Raw genomic sequence first — 24,245 nt, 5'->3', positions numbered from 1 at the left:
CGCAGTGTATCGCTCCAGCCGACTCACAGGTGAAGTGTTGCCTCACCTGGAAGGACTGTCTGGGGCCCTGAATGGTGGTAAGGGAGGAAGTGTAAGGGCATGTGTAGCACTTGTTCCGCTTACAAGGATAAGTGCCAGGAGGGAGATCAGTGGGGAGGGATGAATGGACAAGGGAGTCACGTAGGGAGCAATCCCTGTGGAAAGCGGGGGGGGGGGGGAAGAGGGAAAGATGTGCTTAGTGGTGGGATCCCGTTGGAGGTGGTGGAAGTTACGGAGAATAATATGTTGGACCCGGAGGCTGGTGGGGTGGTCGGTGAGGACCAGGGGAACCCTATTCCTAGTTGGGTGACGGGAGGATGGAGTGACAGCAGATGTGTGTGAATGCCCTTACACTTCCTCCCTTACCACCATTCAGGGCCCCAGACAGTCCTTCCAGGTGAGGCGACACTTCACCTGTGAGTCGGCTGGGGTGATATACTGCGTCCGGTGCTCCCGATGTGGCCTTCTATATATTGGCGAGACCCGACGCAGACTGGGAGATCATTTTGCTGAACACCTACGCTCTGTCCGCCAGAGAAACCAGGATCTCCCAGCGGCCACAAATTTTAATTCCACATCCCATTCTCATTCTGATATGTCTATCCACAGCCTCCTCTACTGTAAAGATGAAGCCACACTCAGGTTGGAGGAACAACACCTTATATTCCGTCTGGGTAGCCTCCAACCTGATGGCATGAACATTGACTTCTCTAACTTCCGCTAATGCCCCACCTCCCCCTCGTACCCCATCCGTTATTTATTTATATACACACATTCTTTCTCTCTCTCTCTCCTTTTTCTCCCTCTGTCCCTCTGACTATACCGCTTGCCCATCCTCTGGTTTCCCCCCCTCCCCCTTTTCTTTCTCCATGGGCCTCCTGTCCCATGATCCTCTCATATCCCTTTTGCCAATCATCTGTCCAGCTCTTGGCTCCATCCCTCCCCCTCCTGTCTTCTCCTATCATTTTGGATCTCCCCCTCCCCCTCTCAAATCTCTTACTAGCTCTTCCTTCAGTTAGCCCTGACAAAGGGTCTCGGCCCGAAACGTCGACTGCACCTCTTCCTAGAGATGCTGCCTGGCCTGCTGCGTTCACCAGCAACTTTGATCTGTGTTGCTTGAATTTCCAGCATCTGCAGAATTCCTCGTGTTTACGTTACTAAATTTGACTTTTTTTTATTCCAAAAGGGATAAGTTTCCTTTTTTACAGTACAAAAAATTATTTTGCAATTGTATCCAAGAGGTCAGTAATTATCAGCATAGATTTTTTACTCCAACGTTTATGATTGAAAAGATGTAGCTTATCATGGTAATTCCACAATGATTCTGAACTTTCATGTAAGTAATGGTGAAAAACAGTGGCCAAGATAGTACAAAAATATCTCATTATCTTTTGTTTTAAGAGGTAACATACTCTTTCACCCTAGAGGCATAATTTGAACAGGACCATCGCAGTGACATTAAAATATTTTAAATCATTACAGAAATGCTTACAATTGTCTGCCCTTTCCTTTATGACTACCATCAGTTACGTGCCTTCAGTATCTTCTTTACACTGCCCTGCATTTATGTTCTATTTTCAATGGCAGAAGAATGAAAAATTATTTGCTACAAACTCTAGAACTCCTTTCACAAATCTGTTTTGTGGTTTCACTCTCACAACTTTATACTGCATAACTAAACAAAAATTCCTATTTAGTTAATTCACAAAACTGTGTGCATCTTATCATTTCATCATCTAATGGAACCATCACCAAGCATCCTTCAGAGGAAAACAAACAAAACAACATGGGACAAAAGAACACAAGGTGGGGATGATAGGTTCACGATGGTGGAGAGGGAATCATGTGAAAATAAAACAGCTGGGATAGTTCATAGCTAAAGCATGGCTAGTAAAGGATGTCTTAGCTGAGAGTGGTAATGGGGACAAGCTCCCACCACCTATTCAATACTCCCAATGGCGTGCATCTCAAATTGCCTCCAACAACCAAGTTCAGCTCCTGTCCTTCATGTGTGGCTTAGCTACTAAGCTCAGTGGAACCACTTATACCGACAGAAGAAAGGACAAAGGCAGGTTACTGGCACCTTAAAACCAGTTGATTCGGGCAGATGGGGCTCATCAGCTATGGTTGGCAGCTCATCTAGGAGAAGGAAAACTCTGATCTCAAACCTCCACTGCCTTGCGACTATAACCACTCACAGGGAAGGCTTCAGGAGTAAACCCCGAGACTAAATCCAAAAGAGTTCAATGCAGACTGGCAACTCCTGCAATGCCACTGGCATCAAACTGTATCAGTCTCTGCCATTCCTTTGGATTTATCAGCTGCATGGAGAAGGGGAGCCTGCTACATGGGCAACAGCTTGCTCTTGATGTTGTACTGTCCTGGCTTGTGTATCACATAGACAGCTGAGACGTAATATCCATGGTCAACCCAACCAACAGGGGGCAACAAATGAAATATTTTATTTGCTAGCCAGTGCAACTAGCCAAGACATTTGACATAATCTTCAGAATAGAACCTAATCCAGGAAAAGATAGGAAAGTTATAATTTCTCAGTATTGCCATTACTTTTCCTACTAGAGTAAAAGGCAAGAAAGTGTTTCACTGCTGAAGCAACTTCTGAATATACAGAAATTATTCAGTATCAAATTGAGATGTTAACGAAACAAAGTTGTGATCAAATAGGGATACTTTTATACAGTACAATATTTCATTATGAAAATTATAGCAATAATAAAATTAAATTATTCAGTAGTTTTGAAAGCCCAAAGATAACAACAAACTTTGGAGTCTGGTTAGCCAAGTCACCAGAAAGGGGCCTAATAACAGCTGCCTCTGCCTGAATGCTGACAAAAACCCCTGCATATGGGCAATAAACAGAACTGGCCTTTTCAGTGATCACTAAATTTAGCCTCTCACTGAAGGTTCTTCTGAAGAATTACTGCTTGGACACGGTATCAGAGGGTTGTACTCCTGAGCCAGCATGATATTCAGGGCAAGAATATAAAAAGATCCGTTAATAAATTAAAGTGCAATAAAATATTAATGAGCATGTTTCAAAACTGATGGGAAATAAAGCTGTTCTCTGAATTACAATAATTCTATATTACGAGTACCTAGAATTGAAAATAGAACACAAGTAGCTGCAACAACCTGACCTCACAATTCTATATTCATTTTAAAGTTGAAATTTTCTCAAAGAGCTGGTGTCATCATAAACCAATTATAGCAGGAATACCTGCTGTCCGTCATTGTCCACAACTAAAATGCTGAGCAGATTCAAGCAGAATTTAAACATTTTAACCCTGGTAGTGTATAACTTTGCAGATTTACTTTCACAAATGAGAATGGGCAGTATCAGCTCGAAGTCTCTTCATTTCTCCTTTTGATTTGTACTTAATTCCTGTACAAATAAAGATAACTACTTGCTCTGATGAAGGCATAAAAAAAAACATATTTTTCTAGCAAAGTAAACATAAACATCTGGCATGATGACATTCTAATTTATAATCAGGGCACAACTTCAGTTTGATCCTGTAAAAAAACTACAAAAACAATTAAAAATATATTTTTGGAATAACTTACAAATATTGAATTGCTAGAAGGGAGAAATTAGTCTTTATTATAGCATTGTTCATTTTATTATTGGAACCTGAAAGTAATCTGGATTAGATCAAGTCTCCGCTTTTAAAAATACAATCATTTCTGAGATGTACTTGGTGCTACTGAAGTCAGCTTTTGATAATAAAGTTAGGCAACACAGAACTGCTTACCTGAGCTAGTCCTATCTGCTTAAATTTGGCCCATATTCCTCTAATCATTCCTAACCATGTACCTGCCTAAATATCTTTATAAAAGTTGTAATTGTACCCTCAGTTCAAACAGAGAAAGCAATTGTTAGATGCTTTCTTGGACCACAGCCAATGTATGAAGCTACTTCCATTAGGTTTTGGAAAAGAACTCAGAAATTTTGATTTATTGCTGATAAAGGAAGTGTAATAGATTTCAAAATCAGGATGGTATACAATTGGAGGAAATTGGTAGTATTATCACATGTCTACTGCTCTGAAGGTCAGTTTGGAAAGTTATTGCCAAAAATAAGAACATTGGCTTGTAGCTGCAGGGAACTTTGTATAAAGGTACAAACTACAACTCCAGTGTCCTGAGAGTTAATATTCCAGACTGTTGGTAAATGCCAACAAAACACTGTCATCCTGCTGTCGAGCTACTTGAGTGCTGATGGAGCCCTCTTCCTTCAGGCATGGGGCTAGTAGTTCAGCAATAGAAATAGTTTTGATTGTTGAGGGCATTGATTAAAGACATCTTTTAAAAGACTTATTGCTGACACTTAAGTGACAAGTAACATTCGTATCGTCTATCAGTCGATGTAAGTACTGGTTGTGTTACTATGTTGGCACACTTCAATATCTTAAGGGTTGAGCACAGAATTATGATGTTGTGTAATTAGCTAATTTCCCTACTTAGAACACATTGTTGTGTAAGACATTAATGAAGCACAGTTAAGGATGGTTGTGCTTAGGATACTGTTGAGGAATTCCTACAGCGATGTTCTAGAGTTGACATTGATAGATCTCCAGTGCCTATAAATAAAAAACTTTGCAACGAATTTAATTATTCCTAAGATGTAATTTTCAACTTCCAGTTTAAGAGGAACCTGAGGGACAATTTTTTTCACTTAGTGGATAGTCCGTTATTTAGATTGAGGTATTTGAGCATGTGGTTGAGACAGGTAAATCAAGGCCTGGACATACACATGGATAGGAAGGGTTTAGAGGAATGCAGACCACCTTAGATGGACATCATGGTTCCATTGACCATTTGGGACAAAGCACCCATTTCTGTGCTGTACGACTCTTACTTGAACACAATAATTGAAACAAGTTATGGCATAAATGTTCTGAATTTCTAGCCATTTTATTTAAACTAATATATTTATTAGAATCCAACTGGTATTCACACAAATAAAAGATATTCTGACCAATACAACAATTTGAGATTTTAGGCAACAGCTGCATAAAATGATAGCAATTTGCAGGAGTAACATAGAAAGGAAGATTTTTATGCTCCCAACAAATGACAAGGTTAGCATTTTTAAAGAGTTACTTTTAAATGTGAAAACTTATTACTACTTCTTAAGTTTTCCCAAATCAAACTAAAGCTTCCATAACATTTTCGCAAGTGATCGGAGACTCCTGGCTACTATTCCATAGAAGAACTGATTAAAATATTTCCATATGCATTATTTTTGAGCTCCCACCCCCGATAACAGAATACAAAATGAAAAGCTATGTTGCAATGCAAATCACATATGAAATTATCAACTAACCAGCAAGTTAAAGAGAACAACTGCAATCCAACCTGAAGACGGATCCTCGTACCACAAGGAATCCTCAGTGACTGATCTCCAACATGAAAGTCTGAACCCAATTTTTGATTTCAAGATATTCCTCCAAAGTATTAACAAACAATTTTCAGCTAACAGAACAGAAAATAACACAATTTCCATGCACTAATTTATTTTACAAACACTTGTATTTCAATGAAGTGTGTTTAACATTTACTATAAAATTCTCGTAAAACAATATAAATAATCAGAATTTTCAAAACTGTGCTAAATATTTGCAGTGTATTGGCTGCATAAAAATTGGTAAACACCATGCCACAAATGGAATATGCTACAATATGTTAAGTGGGTGATAGGATGAAGAGATTTTTTCCATACTGATACTGTTATTCTTTCCCTACTTTGTCATATTCTGAACAGACTGACACATGAAGGAAAGTTCGGAAGACACGAGATATCATCTAGTAATTTGTCCAAGTGATAATCATATTTTCTACAAAATAAGTTTTATTATTTTGTTTTACAATGATCAGGATACTGGAAATGCAGCACTCAAGTAATATGTCTCTCCTAACTGTATAGATAACCCTGATTCATTGGATAGGAATTAAAAATAAATTGTTTGTTTGTTCAACTGAGCCTAAGCACACAAAATATAAAAAGGAAAATACTGACAGTGTTGGCAGTCTGAAATAAAACATCCTGAAACCACTCAGCAGAAAAGGCAGTTTCTTCTGCCGAGGAAATCAAGTTGATGCTTCAGTTCAGAAAAATGGGCAAGTGTTGTCGGGAAGGAAAAGAGAAAGGGGACCAAAAAAAAAGTTAAATCTGTAAAAGACAAGATGAAGTTAAACAGGGGTTGGAAGGAAATTGTGAATAATAACGACGCAGGAAACAAGGCAGGCAGGTCAGATTGAAATTATTGACTAAAATTCTTGAATTCAAAACTGTTCAAATGATTATCTGTTGTTCCTTGATCATTTTGTTCAGTTTTCTTGGAACAGGTTTAGTTGGTCAGAGAAATGGGGGATGGAGAAAGGATTGGGGTAACAGAAAATTATGACAACAGTAAACTGAAGATTACACTTGCAAACTGAACAAAGCTGTTCCTTCAAAATGGTCTCCTGAACGGTATTTGGTCACCCCACAGGACAGGAAATTGAGTAACAAATGCAGAAACAAAATCTGGTACATCAGAGCTATTACTGTAGCTGGAAATGTACAGGTTGGTGAATATGAGAAGAAATATAGTAAAAGGTTGGATACTGCATCTGCCATTGTTGCAAGGTAGAAGGGAATGGGGAAAAAAACTTGCTTGGCCTTCACAGGTTGTCGTTCAGAGTGATAAGAGATGGTGTAGTAATTTTGTTTTTCTGATTGGCCTTCTGCATGTATCTCAAGAGATTTCAGGTTGTCAGTGACAGTCTGGATGCGGTTTCATATTGGTCAACAATGAATTGAACACTTTCATGAACCAGCTGAGGATATTACACTTTCAGGTGGTTTTGTGGAAGTCCACACAGCATTCCCTCTGTCCTCCGGGAAAATTCTGTTCTGAACTCTATTCAATGCAGTCTGTTTTGGGACTCTAATGTCAGGCATGTGAATGATAATGAAGCTAACTACATGTAATTATAGCCTCAATGACAAGAAATTGGGTTGGAAGAGGGCAATGACATGGGTTTAATTTACTCTGCCAGTGGATTTGGAGACACTCTAGAGACAATACTGGTCACCACTTGTCAGTGCTTGGCAACAATATTATGTGAGATATCAGAAAAAATAGTGACTTATAGTTGGAAAAGCGGCATGTGAATTATAGACATCTTCTCATGTTTTTAGAAAAGAGGAAAATGGGCAAGGAAAGAGGTTCAGGAAGTGCAACAAACTAGGTTTAGACCACCATTAAATTTGGATGGAACGGTGCTTTGAGGAAAATAAGAAAAGTAATGAATAGAGAATGAATATCATTTTACATTTCCCTCTGTCCCAACTAACAAACATTAGGCAAAGTTATCATGCAGCTTCTTGACTCAGGTAAATCAAAACAGAAATTGGTAAACACTTTAAGAAATATCTGTCAGTCTGGAAGGACAACTGAACTGCTGCCTTTTTGCTACTTTAATTCTCTATTCTTCTCCTGTTTCAATGATGTTTAGAAGAAGATTGATCAATAGCTTGGTCTTTTGAGTAGACACATTTAAACTATGTAGCCCAGGTTGAATACTGTGATCACTATTTAAAACAATGGTCTGCTATGCCTATTTACATCTACTTACAACCCTTCTTTTGTTTCTTCACTAGTCCAATTATCACCCTTTGCCTTGTCCAATGATCCTTTGTAGCTTCTAATTCCTTCTCTGCCTTGTCACAGACTACCACCTATACCACACTCATTTTCTCCATCTTTAAACTTCTGCCAATTTGAAATATGTGACTTTTCATTCCTAACGAAAAGTCACCAATTTGGAATAGTAATGATTTTCTCTCTCTCGGGGGTTCCCAGCCTGGGGTCCACCGACCCTTTGCCTAATAGTATTGGCCCATGGCATAAGAGAGGTTGGGATGCTAGCTGATTTTCAGAACCTTCGATATTTTACTCAGAATGCCAAAAGCAGTTGTTTGGTTTCCATGCCTGTTAATTTAACATGGGCCAGTGATCACATTTCCAATTACAGTGATATTATCCTACTAAAAAACAAAGCTCTATATTCACTATTCATATTGAATGGTTATGGGAACAGTCAGTCAGTCAGTGGGTGCCGTCCCGAATCCGGGGTTGGTGGCTATGAACCTCCATCTTCTTCGATCTTGCGCTCTTTTTCTGGCCTCAGTATAACTCAACCCAGTCCATTGCCTCACATTATCGTACCAAGTGGTTCACTGCCTTCCTCTTTCCCCCTTTCCTTCTATCATCCCTTCCAATAACAATTTCTGCAGTCCACCACCTCTTAACACGTGACCAGCATATCCCAGCTTCCTTTTCTGCACATTCTTCAACAACTCCTTTTCTCTCCTCACTCTCTTCAACACTTCCATATTACTGACCTTCATCACCCATCTAATTTTCTGCATTCTCCTTAAACACCACATTTCAAATGCCTCCAGACATCGTTGCACTTCCTTGCATAAGGTCCACAATTCGACTCCATACAAGAGACTGCTCCAAACGTAGCATTTCCAAATTCTACAACCCAGCCCAAAGTCCAACCTCTTGCCACACAGCACGTCACTCAGGCTCCAGAACATTGATCTTGCAGTCTCAATTCTTCTTCTAATTTCTGTATCACATTTCCCATCTTCTGTGACCATCTGTCCCAAATACACAAACTTCTTGACTCACTCTATGCCTAAACCGTTAATTTTGATACTGGTTTTGGGGACAACTAGTTGCTTATTTTGATTTCATTCTGTTCTTTAGTGCCAACATTTCTGAGCTGGTGACAAGACTTCGCACAACAGTGTTTCCAAGAGGACTTTGTTTTCCCTTAACGAAGCCATATTTACCATATTTGACAGGCCTTTCTTTCTAAAGCATCCACTCCATTTCCCATTCTCTAATGCCTTCCCTTTTGATTCCGGGAATGAGAGGGTTAACATATGAGGAACGTTTGTCCGCTCTTGGACTGTATTCCTTGGAGTTTAGAAGAATGAGGGGAGACCTCATAGAAACATTTCAAATGTTAAAAGGCATGGACAGAGTGGATGTGGCAAAGCTGTTTCCCATGATGGGGGAGTCTAGTACGAGAGGGAATGATTTAAGGATTGAAGGGCGCCCTTTCAGAACAGAAATGCGAAGAAATTTTTTTAGTCAGAGGGTGGTGAATCTATGGAATTTGTTGCCACAGGCAGCAGTGGAGGCCAAGTCATTGGGTGTATTTAAGGCAGAGATTGATAGGTATCTGAGTAGCCAGGGCATCAAAGGTTATGGTGAGAAGGCAGGGGAGTGGGACTAAATAGGAGAAAATGGATCAGCTCATGATAAAATGGCTGAGCAGACTTGATGGGCCGAATGGCCTACTTCTGCTCCTTTGTCTTATGGTCTTAACCTTCACCACCCCTCTCTCCCATTCGGAAACCCATTGTCTTTTTTTAAAAAAACAGATGAAGCACATGCAGATTTTTCAATTTAATGTACTGGATACAAGTGTTCATAGTGACCTCCTCTATACTGGAGAGACCAAAAAAGCATATTACAGAATTACATTGATAGGCTACCTATCACATCAATGTTCCATCACACTCCCACTCTGACTTCTATCTTTTGCTTCCCATTCTATTCAGATGAAGCCCAACAAAAACTCAAGGAAAATGATGACATTTTCTGAGAGAACATATTGTAGCTCTCAAGATTCAGAATTAAATTTAACAATTTCAGATGAAGCCTTTCTTGCTTACATCAAGAATGGCCAGTTTTCATGTACAACTATCAACATGGTTTATTAATAATGTTTTTTGTCTCTCCACTGATTCTGCCTAACTTGCTCAGTATTTCAGGAATCATCAATTTCTGCATCTCAGTTTCAGCTCTCCTTTTTGTCCTTTTCACATTCCATTAACACACCCTCCAGATTGATCAGCTATTAACAAGTCTTCACTGTTCTCAAATGGCACCAGCAGCATAAGGTTAGTCTGTTTTAACATAGACATCTCCTTTGTTCTCTTCAAAACCTCCCTCCATGCAATTTAAAAAAAACACTTTCTCACTTTTTTCAGATCCAATGAAAGGTCATCAATCTGAAATGTTGCTACCTGACCTTCAGACCATCTCCAATATTTTGATTTTTTTTCAAGCTTTTAAAATCTGGTATTTTGTTGCTTTTAGAATGAAGTTCACAAGATCCAGTTTAGCATCTAAGGGAACATCAAATCTGCATCTAATGTTAGAATTTTTTAAAAATACAAAATCACTTCTTCCTTTTTGAACACTCTGACTAAAGTGCAGGGCTCCTGTAACTACCACGGTAACAGCCGGTTATACAAATACTTACACATATCCAACCTTTCAGCAATTATCCTTTCTCTTGGGTGTGTCACGTTTTTAAGTTTGTTGTCATGATGTTGTGATACTAATGTTAACAATTACACAGAAAAGCAAGAGAAAATAAACATTGCCCATTTATGTCTTTTTTAAAAAGTTTAATGAATAGAAAAAAGACATTTCCTATTAAGTTAGTAAAATTTAATAATTGTGAAACTGGTTGAAATACTATAGATTGCTTTAAAGATACTGACATTCTTTATTTGATTATTTGCTCACTAACAAGATTAATGTAGCTGAAAACTTTGAAAACTGGGAATGAGTCAAGGAAAAGACGAACAATGATTATTTTAAATATATGAGATATTAAGAAAGTTAGACAACTCAACCATGTCAATTAAAAGAGTCAACTGCCCAATCCTCAACTTGCCAAAAATATTCAAATGATTCTGTATCTGAAACACAGATAAAGCAAATCCAAATAATAATGGTTTCTGACAGTTGTATTTTAAATAGCAAGTAATCAATTCTCACATACAAAGGATATGATTTTCAGATGTCTTAAACTTCTTGGAAATTATGATTTCTGTATTATGTATGGGCACTTTAAAGTTAAATAATGCACACCCAAATAAACTTTGGTTTTCAATTTGATATTGGAACAGAAACGCAATCAACAGTGAAAGTATAATAGCAATTCTTTATAAATGTTGCATAGGTAAAGTTGTCTGGTGTTTAATTGTTGTGTTTTGAAAATCACAAATATTGTGGAGATTTAAGACCAGTTCCTATAAATACTGTTAAGCATGCTACAAAAACCTGCAGATAATAATAGCACTTCTCACTCATACCTGCCATTCCAGCAGACAGCATGTGCACCAGGCTTGAATCAGGTTCCAGGATGGCATTCAATTTTTCCTTCGAACTGGAGTAAGCAGCAAAGTATATAGCTCTACAAGAAAGAGCAAGATCATGTAACCAGTGAAAAATTAGTTTTAGGTGTAATCCATTAACTTAAGAATTTAAATGCAACTAATTTAACTCTGCTCTTTTCCATATCAGAAGGCAAAAATTTTGTCTACTGTTCTGTTCCTCATCTATTTAATATTACCTTGCAGAAAATGTCTTTTTAATTTATGAAATGCTTTTTGATATTACTGTTTAGGAATTATTTTTCATTAAACGAACATCAGAGAAACAGATACATAAAACATCAACCCATTGTTGATTTCCACATAGAAATTATTTGGAGGATATTGTGTGCATCTGTAATACCCCAACTCATCATGCTATGGATGTAGATAATAGTACCTTTAGCTGTTGCTGTAAGTTAGGTTAAAGAACTAGCACCAGTTTTCTTTAGAAAGAACATACCAATTTTGTTAACATCCTCCCCCCCCCACTAACTTTTCTCCACAGTTTTTGTATTCTTCTTGTACATCAAAATCAGTTCCATTAATCCAAAGTGCCTGCAACTAGATCTCCAGCCCTAACAGATATGTACTACCTTACCAAGCTGGTCATATTAATGCCATAGGTTCAGATGAGAGCTACTCAATAATGGTTTTCATAGCATAACTACTAAAACAGAGACTGCTGGAAATATTCACATCAATCAGTAGCTGTGGAAAGAACAGACAATTAATGTTTGGCATGCAGACACTTCAGCCAAGTCGATGCAGAATGTTGTCCTTACTTTAAATTATTAGTAGGACAGGCATTAAATCTATGCTGCCTGGGACATTTCCAGTTTTTCAACTTTCTACAAAAAACTGAACAATTTCAGGGCATCTTCTTCCTGGACATTTACCAATTTAAGGATGAAACATCAAATATTGACTCAGATAACAAAATACATGTAGTTTTAACTACACAACCATCCTGCCTGGTAAGCTGACCTAGTCCAAAAGCATTATCAGAGTACAGTCAACACACATCAAAGTTGCTGGTTGAACGCAGCAGGCCAAGCAGCATCTATAGGAAGAGGCGCAGTCGACGTTTCAGGCCGAGACCCTTCGTCAGGTCTCGGCCTGAAACGTTGACTGCGCCTCTTCCTATAGATGCTGCTTGGCCTGCTGCGTTCAACCAGCAACTTTGATGTGTGTTGCTTGAATTTCCAGCATCTGCAGAATTCCTGTTGTTTATCAGAGTACAGTGTTGACCCAAAACTGACACATCATGGCAGCTGGTCACATCAAGCCAAGGTCAAATGGCCAAAGTTCTACTTCCTCTTATCCAAGGTAGAAAGAACAAAGTAAAAGATTTGATCATCTGAACCAACACCAGTTGACTGCAAAGGTTTCAAACAAAGCTCACTCTTAATTATTCCAGGGTAACGTTCAACATTTATCATTATTTTATTTTGCAGTCAGACCTGAACATTGTGTTAAGTGAAAAGCAAAATAATTTATCTATCAAACTAAAAGTATCCACCAAGAAGCAGTTTAATACTTTTCATAAATAGCTACAAAAACTTTCCAACTCTATGTTGTACTAATGGTGACATACTGCTTTTATTTTAAACACAAGGGCTTGTGATATGATTTTGGTAATTTTCCTCCTATATTCAACTTTAGTAAAACATTATTTCATTAGAATTCCCTTAACAGCAGGTTGATTACATGTACTGAACAAGCCTTAGAAGTGTACTTTGGATATTGACAGATGTCTTGTATTCATGTTCGTTAATGAATTACTTCTAAAGCGAGGTATCCATGACATTTTAGTCCATGGTAACCAATGCTCTTGTCAATAAATAGGGAGAAATTGTTGCTACTTAACTCACCAACCTATTACAGCTATTAGTCACAAAAAGAAAAGTTCAACTATATCACATACAGCTTGTTAAGCTTTATGATAATTTTGAACACACATCATTAATCATATTTATATTACGTCTGCAACAGGTTACTTTAGTAAGCAAATCACTTATTTTGTGGTGTCAATTAATGCTCAGCGGAAAAAGAAATCAGATAACCCTAATTCTACTAAATGGATAGAAGCCATTTTCTCTCTCAAATTACAAATTTCATTTCCAATAGGCTAATAGATGGTCTAATTATATCAGCCTGTTTTGATGCATTTATATACAGAAGATAAACAAATTAACTTGCTAGTTGTGAGCACAAACTAGCCAAGTCAGCACACAAAACACAAATTTGGCAAATTTTAATGGTTTAAAAGTCTTTTTGCTTACAGTACTTTCCTAAGAACTGGCCACACAAAAAGAATGAAATACTAAGGATACAAAGTTTTCACTCACTGTATACCAGTTCAATGAAGGATTCAGTCAAGATGTACTTTGAAATTGCTTTTATATAAATACTGCATACAAATGAAGTGTGGTAAATGGTCTTGAATGTATTTTTTTTAATTCATTGATTCAAAATTAGGTATTCACAGGTAGAAGATAGGACTAAAAGTGGTTACTTTTGAAAAATAATTTTAACTGTATTAATGAAACTTCAGATTGCTATCCATTAGTTAGTGCCAGTTGAAAAAAAATTGCCTTGTTAACAAAATCAGAGTGGCAACATCTTTTCAAGACTTAAAGCTGATACACCGAAATTCTTCAATTTCCCCAATTTCCCTGCTTAAAACCCTACTCCAAAACTTTCTGAAAGTATGAGTATTAAGACCCCTATTATTTACTTATAATAAAGCACAATGAATTTAAGCCTTCAAATATTACACACCCCCAATATTTGTCGTTACTGGTTCTTCTTCAAAACTCTTTCCATATCCATCTTCATTTGCCTGACACTTTAGGTTTGCTCTGCTTAGTCTTTGTCCAATTTATATCGCAGCTGACATCCATGGCACACATTCAAAATCTGCCTACAGCATAATTGCTCAAAACTGCTGAATATGAGTTAACAAGAGAAACCTTTGATTTGTTTAGTTTAGCAAGGTACAGGTGTTGAAAGTGGCTTAGAAAACCATTTAATTTTCTGCAAGAGAGTTGCATTCAAAAATGTGAAACATTAAAAAAAAACTTTTTTGAAAAATAAAGAGCAACACACACATAATGATCGAAGAACTCAAGCAAGTCAGGCAGCATCTATGGACCTGAATAAACAATTGAAGTTTCGGGTAGAGACCCTTCTACAAGACTAGAAAGGAAGGGAGAAGATGCCAGAATGAATAGGTGAGGGGAGGGCAAGGAGGTAAAGCCAGGTGGGTGGGAAAGGTAAAGTGCTGGAGAAGGAAGATCTGATAGGAGAGGAGAGAGGACCACAGGACCGAGAGAAGAAGGAGGGGCACCAGGGGGCGGTGATAGGCAGCTGAAGAGGAGAGATAAGAGGCTAGAGTGGGGAACAGAAGAAGAGGGGAGGGAGGAAGGGAAAATTACGGGAAGGAGAAATTGATTTTCATGCCATCAGACTGGAGGCTATCTAGATGGAATATGAGGTGTTACTCCTCCACCCCGAGAATGGCCTCCTCATGGCAGAAGATGAGGCCGTGGACCAACATGTCGGAACAGGAATGGGGGCAGGAAGCAGGAATTAAAATGATCGGCCTCACAAAACAACTTCTTCGGCAGATGGAGTAGAGATAGGTGGTTGACAAAGCCGCTCCCCAACTTACGTCCAGTCTCTCCAATGTAGAAGAGGTTGCAACGGGAGCACCAGATACAATAAGTGATCAATACATAGACTTGCAGGTGAAGTGTTGCCTCACCTGGAAGAACCGTCTGGGTGCTGAATGGATGTAAGGGACAAGGTTAATGCGCAGGTGCAGCATTTCTGTTGCTTGCAGGTATATGTGCCAGGAGGGAGATTAGTGGGGAGGGATGAATGGGCCAGGTAGAAGTTGGAGGCAAAGTAGATGAAATTAATTAGCCTAATACTCCCCAACTCTTCCTGTATTATACTGACAAATGCATTAGTGCTGCTTCATGCAGCCATGCTGAACTCGTCAATTTCATTAACTTTGTGTCCAGCTTTCACCCTGCATTCAAATTCACTCGGTCCTTTTCTGACACCTCTCTCCCCTTTCGGAATCCCTCAGTCTCCATCTCTGGAGACAAACTGTCTATCGACATCTTTTATAAACCTTCCGATTCCCAAGGCTATCTTGACTGTACCTCTTCTCACCCTGTCTCCAGTAAAAATGCTATTCCCTTTTCTCCTTTCCTTCATTTCTGCCACATCTGTTCCCAGGGCGAGGCTTTCCTTACATCAGAGATATCCTCCTCCTTCAAAGAATGGGGTTTCCTTTGCTCAATCATCGATGCTGCCCTCACCTGGATGTCCTCTATTTCCCAGACATCTGCGCTCATCACATCTTCCCACTGCCTTAACAGAGATAGAGTTCTTCTTGTCCTCACCTACCAGCCCATGAGCCTCAGCAACTAACACATCATTCTACACCACCCCCACCACATCTTTACCTCCTCTCCACTCTCCACTAAGATCACTCTCAGTGACTTCCTTGTCCATTTGTCCCTCCCCACCAATCTCCCTCTTGCCACGTATCCCTGTAAAAGCGACACAAAATGCTACACTTGCCCATTCACCTCCTCCCTCATCTCCATTAGGTCGTTAATTGTATCTGGTGCTCCTGAGGCAGCCTCCTCTAGGTTTTTGAGACCCAGCATAAATTAGGGAACCACTGTCGACTACTTCCGTTCCATCCACCAAATGCGGAATTTCACAAAGGCCAACCATTTTAATTCCCATCACATCTCCTATTTCGACATGTCAGTCCATGTCTTTTACCATCTTCTCAGGCTGGAGGAGCAACATTTTATATTCTGTCTAGGTAGTCTCCAACCTGATGGCATGAATAGTGATTTCTCCTTCTGGTAATTTATATTTTTCCTTCTTCAATTCCCTACTCTAGCCTCTTAGCTCTTCTCCTCACTTGCCTATCATCTCCCTGTGGAGCCTCTCCTCCTTCCTTTTCTCCCAATGTCCATTTTCTTCTCCTATCAGATTCCTTCTTCTCTAGCCCTTTACCTTTTCCACTGTCCTGGCTTCACTTTTCACCTTAGTCCACCTTCCCCTCCCCACACCTTTCTATTCTGGCATTTTCCCCCCAGTCCTTTCCAATCCTGAAGGAGGTTCTTGGCCTAAAACATCAGCTGTTTATTAGCTGCCTGACCTGATCAGTAGTGTGCGTTGCTCTAGATTTCTAGCATCTGCAGAATTTCTTGTTTATATTTGAAAAATAGTTGTGACTACAATTTTTCAAGGCCTGTTAAATAACAAAGAGTATCAAAACAAGCAATTCAAAAAACTCTGTGAATTCATTAGCAGAGGATTTCATGATAAAAGTTTTCCCAAATAATAATATCCCATTCTACTGCTTACCTGGATGGTGCGACGCCTATCAGATTTGGACCTAGCCCTCTGAAGAGAGACCGGGGACCTTCTTTTTCCAGAATCATCCTGCAAGTCAAGTTGCACAGTTCAGAGACTGATTGTGCATCTGAAAAGGTACATTTGTGGATAATACACAATATGTTCCATCAAAACAGAAATCAACTTAACACATAGAAGATGGCTATTTACTATAATTAATTTATTCTAAGTTTTGCAAGCCTTAACTGTCTGAGAAAACCTATGCTAGTTACAATTACTGCATGCTGTTCTTAGTCAAGAAAATGAACAAATGTTAAATACAACTTGAGTTCAACAAATCCATACCAATTGTCCTTGGTTAATCCATTGCTTTTGAAATATTTATTACATTTTAAAATTATATATTATATGCCCCAGTAGTTCACCTGTAATGGGTTTATCATTACTTGATTAAAGCTTCACTAAACCATTTACATTTTAGTGAACTAACCAAAGTATTAAGTTCAAAGTAAATTTATTATCAAAGTACATACAGGTGTTTCCCGCTTTTCGAATGTTGGCTTTACGAAACCTCGCTGTTACGAAAGACCTACATTAGTTACCTGTTTTCGCTAACAGAAGGTGTTTTCACTGTTACAAAAAAAGGCAGTGCGCGATAAAAGGCAGCGCGTGCCCCAAGCAGCCAAGCTCCTCCCTCGGAACTGCATTCAAGCCAGCATTGCTTAAACACATGTATGTCGATTTATTTTGAGCATCCGTTTGCAAGATGAGTTCTAATGTAACGGAAAAGCCTAAAAGAGCTCGTAAGGGTGTTACACTTAGCAGCATAAAACTAGACATAATTAAGCGTTTCAATCGTGGTGAACAAAGTAAGGACAAAGTGAGTTTGGCTTGTGGAAGTTGACGAAGATGATGTTGAAGAGGTTTTGGCATCTCATAACCAAGAACTGATGCAATTGGAAGAGGAAAGGATAACAATTGAAACCGAATGCAGTAGTGAACAGACCGCAAGTGAAGTCGTCCAGGAACTGAACGTGAAGCAACTGCATGAGATGATAGAAAAATGCATGAGGCTAAGCAGTCAAGCATACTGTCGTTTTTCAAGCCTACCACATCAGCCACAGCAGACGACGAACCTTGACCTTCGACATCGAGGCAGGCAGACATAGAAGATGATGACCTGCCTGCCCTAAAGGAAACAGACGACGATGAGAAGACACCTCAGTGTCCCACCACCCCAACCCCCGGGTCGCGGACCAATACATTGCCGTGTTAGCTAGGACGCACCCAACACATCTTTAAGAAAAAAGCTGAAATAAACAAGCTAATGAATTAGGTGCCGCCTGGCACGTAATTGTTGGCCCACATCAGAGGTGATTGTCAATTGTGTCGCCTCTGATCTGGGCCGACATTTACGTGCCAGGTGGCACCTAATTAATTAACTGCTTTATTTCAGCTTTTTTCTTAAAGATGTGCTGGGTACATCCCGACTACTGCTGTACCACTGCACCGCTGCATTCTCTGCAGATCGGTATTGGTTCGCTGCCCGGCAGTTGGGGACCACTGCACCACCCCAACCTCCGACGACTCAGCCTAACACACCATCATCAGTGTGCTCGTTGCTATCTTCCCAATTCCGGTCAGTGATACTACACTGTACATACATTATTTCTACTTTATATAGGCTGTGTATTTTTATGTGTTATTTGGTATGATTGGGCAGCTTCATAGCTTAAAGGTTACTGGAGAGAGTGTTTCTGCCGAGAGCGCTTGCATGAGATTTTCGCTACGGAGAACAGTGCGGCAATGATTGTAGAAAAGTATTTGTACTTTATATATCAGTGTATTTATCATATCATTCCTGCTTTTACTATATGTTACTGTTATTTTAGATTTTGTGTGTCATTTGGCATGATTTGGTAGGTTATTTTTTGGGTCTGCGAATGCTCACAAATTTTTCCCATATAAATAAATAGTAATTGCTTCTTCACTTTATGACATTCTGGCTTACGAACCGTTTCATAGGAACGTTCTACCTTCGGCTGGTGGGAAAACCTGTAATATGTCACAATATACAACCTTGAGATTAGTTTTTTTGTGGGCATACTCAATAAAAGCCATAATAGAATAAATGAAAGACCGCACCAACTTGGACGTTTAATCAGTGTGCAAAACACAAATTATGCAAACACAAAATAAATAATAAATCAATCAATAAATATCGAGCACATGAGATGATGAGTCCTTGAAATGGAGTCCATATGTTGTGGGAATATTTTAATGATGGACAAGTGAAGTTGACTTCACTTAACTTTTTGGTTCAAAAGCCTGATAATTGAGAGTTAATAACTGTTCCTGGACCTGGTGGAGTGTTTCGTCGGGCTCCCGTACTTTCTTCTTGATGGTAGCAGCGAGGAGAGTGCATGACCTGGGTGGTGAGGTTCCTGATGATGGATGCTGCTTTCCTGTGATAACACTTCATGTAGAGGTGCTCAGTGGTGGGGAGGGCTTTACCTGTGATGGACTGGCCACATCTACTACTTTTTATAGGATTCTCAGTTCAAGGGCCTTGGTGCTTTCATATCAAGCTGTGATGCAACCTTTCAATATACTCTCCACTACATCCATAGAAGTCAAAGTTTTAGATATCATACTGAATCTTTGCAGACTCCTAAGGAAGTAGAGGCACTGTCATGCTTTCTTTATAAATGCAATTATATGCTGGGCCTAGGTCAGGTCTGCTGAAATGATAACAATGAGGAATTTACAGTTTCTGCCCCTCTGCTCAGCAGATGGCATCTGCTGTGGACCTATTGCTCTGGTAGGCAAATTGGAGCAGATCTATGTTGCTTTTCAGGCAGGAATTGATATGTCTCATCACCAACCTCTCAAAACACTTCATCGCAGTGGATGCAAGTGGTACTGGCTGAGGCAGGTTACCAAGTTCTTCTTGGGCACCGGTATAACCGAAGCCTGCTTAAAGCAGGTGGGTATCTCAGACTGCTGAGGTGAGAAGTTAAAGATCTCAGTGAACTCTTCAGCTGGTTGATCACCACAGGTCTTGAGGTCTTGGCCAGGTACCCTATCTGGGCTGGCAGCTTTCATGGGTTTATCCTCCTGAAAGCTGTTCATACGTCGGCCTCAGAAACTGAAATCATAGGATCATCAAGGGGTGTGGGAGTTCCTGCTGGTTCCTCCCTGGTTTGATAGTGAAAGCGAGCACAGAATGCATTTGGCTCATATGGAAACAAAGCCCTGTTGCACCTATGTCATTTGATTTTACTTTATAAGAGGTGATAGCATTCATGTCCTGCCACAAATATCCAGCATCCTTCGGTGATTCAAGTGTCATCCAGAACTGCCACTTCACCCATGAGATGGCTTTCTGTAGATCATATCTGGACCTCATCCAATTTACTTGGTTAGCAGATGTAAATGCCTTTGGTCTGGTTCTCAGCATACTGCAAATCTCATGGTCCATCTAAGGCTTCTGGTTAGGGAAGACTCCGAATTATTTTGTGGGGATACACTAATCTAGAACAGTTTTAATAAAGCCTGTGATAACCATGGAGCTATCATTCAGATCTACTGATAAGTCCACCAACTCCAAGCAATCCCATAACTGCTCTTCTGACAGTAACTGGGCAGGAATTTCTTCAAACAAGCCTGGTTGAAGTCCCGAACTATGATTTGAAATGTGCCAGGATGGACTGTTTCTTTTCTGGACATGGCATCATGCAGTATCTCAAGTGCTTGATTATAGTCAGCGGCTGGTACCATGTAAACTATCAGGATTGTGGAGAATTCTCTAGGTAAATAGAACTGACGCGATTTGATCATTAGGTGTTCAGGGTCAGGGGACCATAGTTCCCTCTAAGCAGTGCGCATGTGCGCGTGCTCACACGTTTTTCACCCAGCACACAAAGGAAATTAATGTGTGCACAAAAGGTTAGTTACCTAAAATAATGTAGTAATTAATAATTATACTTATTGAAAATAATCTTTTAGCTATCTGCTTCTGTTAACTAGTTGGTCTGTTTTTCAAATACCACAATGCACGTCACTAGTTTACGTCACCTCACCTTTCCTGTTCCGGTTTGTACGGCTGCATCATGGCGGCAGTCATGTTTGGCGGATAGTGTTCATATCGTAAAGTTTACAAAGATCTGTTTCAAATTCTGTAGATAGCTTACTAAGTTTTTATTGGAAAAATTATTGATTCACTATGTCGAATTCAAAAGAAGCGACAGGCGTGAAGCGCAAAAGAACTGCAAATTTGTTTAAAGTTGAATGGTTTAACAAAATAGTAGAAACTGCTACACCAAATGCTCATGAGGTCATGAACGTTCAGCTACGAGAAATATTTATGTAGGATTCGGAAACTGGAGTTATCTGTTTGCATTGTCGTGATGCAAAAGTTGCTGGAGAACTTGCTAGTGGGATGATATTTGGAAACTTGACTTTTTGAAGTGTCATTTGGCAAGTAAATCGCATTTGGATGGTGTACAAAAGCTCAGGCAACAGAACCCGTCATTACCCATTACAGAAATGCTATGCATGTTACGGATGAGTGCAGATGAGCGAGAGCAAAAACGATCAAACACAGAGGAGATCGAAGTCGAGGTACAAGAATGGTCAGCTTTTGATTTTTCCGCAATTGCAGATTGTGACTTCACATTTGGTGATGGACAAGTTAATGCCTTATGTCTAAAATATCATGATTTTCTGGCTAAAAATATTGTAATAGTTAGACAGTTTAACAATTTCAAATTTTCCATGCAAGAAAAAATTAAGTCCAAACTGCTTTCAAACTTGGCTCAAATGGTGGCATTTGTACTTCAAAATGAACAGTTTTGTGACCTTGCACAGTTGATGGACATTGGGGGAACCTTTCTTGCGTCTAGTGCGGACTGTGAGCGAGGTTTTAGCCTAATGAATCAACTCAAAAACAAGCTGAGAAACTGTTTAGGTGAATGTCATTTGGATATCTTAATGAGAATCAAAAGCTATCAATTGGATGGAAGTTCTGTTAGTCTAGATAGAGCTTACAAAGAATGGGTAAATGTCAAAGTCAGGAGAGAGAAAAAAAAATAACTGAGTGACTTAAATATGTATGTTATTTTGTTATTATTCTGTGCAGTTTTATGTCAAAAAACCTACAAATGTTTGTACATAAACTGTACCATGTGAGCATTCAGAGCGCACATACTTTTGTCACAGGAAAAAAATTTACACAACATAATATTTATGCACACATTGACTACTAAAAATTAGAGGGAACATTGCAGGGGACCACGAGTTTAACAAAACTACCACATTGGAGCACCACTGAGAATTTATCATGAAACACACACCTCCAATTAACTGTAGATTTTAAACTTTATTAAAAAGTTGTTGATTGAATATTCTGAAAAAAAAAACACAACATAATTTAACCAGCAAAAAATCAAATCAGATTTTGGCAGATTCCATCTTACTTTGTTTACAAACATTTTTAATCTCTCCCTCTCCTAGTGTAGAGTGCCCTCCTGCTTCAAATTATCCACCATTGTCCCTGTACCAAAAAATACCAAGGTAACACGCCTGAACGACTGGTGTCCTGTTGCACTCATCTCAATAATGAGTAAAAGCTTTGAGAGGGTGGTCAAGGATTACATCTGCAGCTTGCTACCACCCACACTGGACCCCCTACCGACGTAACCGATCGACAGATAACACAATAGCCACAGCTCTACACAGTCCTTACACATCTGGAGAAGAAGGATGCTTACGTGAGAATGCTGTTCTTGGACTACAGTTCAGCATTCAACATCATAGTTCCATCCAGGCTCGACAAGAAGCTCAGAGAGCTCGGCCTTGACCCTGCCTTGTGCAGCTGGATCCTGGACTTCCTGTCAGATCACCAGCAGATTGTAAGGGTGAGCTCCCTCACCTCCAACCCTCTGACTCTCAATACAGGAGCCCCTCAGGGCTGCGTATTGAGATCCCTCCTTTACTACCTGTATACCCATGACTGTATCGCCACCCACAGCTCCAATCTGCTAATTAAATTTGATGATGACACTACATTGATTGGCCTTATCAAACAATAACGAGGTGGCCTACAGGGAAGAAGTCATCTCTCTGACACAGTGATGCCAAGAAAACAACCTCTCCCTCAGTGTCGCAAAAACAAAGCAGCTGGTTGTGGATTACGGAGGAATGGAGACTGGCTAACCCCTATTGACATCAGTGGATCTGGGGTTAAGAGGGTAAACAGCTTCAAGTTCCTCGGCATCCACATCATCGAGGACCTCACGTGGTCTGTGCACACCAGCTGTGTGGTGAAAAAGGCACAACAGTGCCTTTTTCACCTCAGACGGTTGAGAAAGTTTGGTATGGGCCCTCAAATCCTAAGAACTTTCTACAGGGGCACAATTGAGAGCAACCTGACTGGCTGTATCACTGCCTGGTATGGGAACTGTATGTCCCTTAATCGCAGGGCTCTGCAGAGAGTGGGGAGGACAGCCCAGCGCATTTGTAGTTCTGAACTTCCCATGATTCAGGACATTTACAAAGACAGGTGTGTTAAAAGGGCCTGTAGGATCATTGGGGACACAAGCTATCCCAACCACAATCTATTTCAGCCGGGAAGCGGTACCACAGCATAAAAGCCAGGGCCAACAGGCTCCGGGACAGCTTCCACCAAGCCTGGGTGAACTCACGCTGATTTGAGTGTACTCTATATTACATTTACTGTTCTATTTATGATAAATTATAAATTACGATTGCACATTTAGATGGAGATGTAACATAAAGACAACTCAATTCAACTTAATTACATACTAATCTTTGGTTTACTTTGATTAAAGATATATTTTTCTGATCCTATTTTATCTCTAGGTGAAGATAATTCTTAGATGCTTTGACAAATGCTACCCATCTAAGCTTTTGCACCAGGAGTACCTCAGAAAGCACTGACCTGGGTCTGCTTGGGTTGCTGTTAGGTGATGATTTTGGGTTTGTTCATTGACATGCTCTGGTCTACTCCTCATTCTTACCCCACACTGCATCCATGCGGCTCATGCATCCATGCATTTTGCAAGACTCACTGTTGTGACCAGACTTAAAGTGGGGCAATCTGTAACTGGTGGCTTAGGCAGCAGGTACTGAGGTGCAAATGTCATGACACCATAATGACTTTGACAGTTTTTCCCCACAGTCAGACCTTTTTAAAACAATTTGTAAATATTTGCTACAACTTGGGAGATTTAAAAAATAAAATAATATAAAAGCGTGAAACCTATTAAATTGAAATAAACTAAAATTATTAAGATAATACAAATGAGAAGACAAATACTTTTGCAATCAAGGCATGCAGTCTCATTCACATATCACAGTTAGGGCCGAATACAAAGTTCATCAAGAGCTTAGGCTTATCAATTTACACTCTGCTCTCGACACAAGAACAGAAAATTAGATATGCTGTCATCAAGCTCTGAGCTTGATCCTGACTTCCGCAGAGCAATGTACAATCACATGAATCAGAGGCGAACAGTACATAGAGATTGTCTCA

The 24,245-nt window shown here is 39.6% G+C and overlaps 1 protein-coding gene across 1 annotated transcript in view; it reads right to left on the bottom strand.

Annotated features, from left to right (window-relative positions):
- Positions 1-24,245, bottom strand: part of LOC134345361 (solute carrier family 25 member 36-like) — an 85,668-nt gene that overhangs the window by 11,805 nt on the left and 49,618 nt on the right. Inside the window, exons 3-4 of the mRNA XM_063045891.1 lie at positions 16,700-16,777; positions 11,237-11,337 (exon numbers count right to left, since the gene is read on the bottom strand). Coding sequence (XP_062901961.1) covers positions 11,237-11,337; positions 16,700-16,777 — 179 coding nt within the window. The remainder of the gene's footprint in view (positions 1-11,236; positions 11,338-16,699; positions 16,778-24,245) is intronic.

The sequence above is a fragment of the Mobula hypostoma genome, chromosome 4 (assembly GCF_963921235.1).
Source record: "Mobula hypostoma chromosome 4, sMobHyp1.1, whole genome shotgun sequence".
Classification (NCBI taxonomy): domain Eukaryota; kingdom Metazoa; phylum Chordata; class Chondrichthyes; order Myliobatiformes; family Myliobatidae; genus Mobula; species Mobula hypostoma.
The sequence above is the reverse complement of the archived record's forward strand: the minus strand, read 5'-3'. Positions and strand labels throughout refer to the sequence as shown.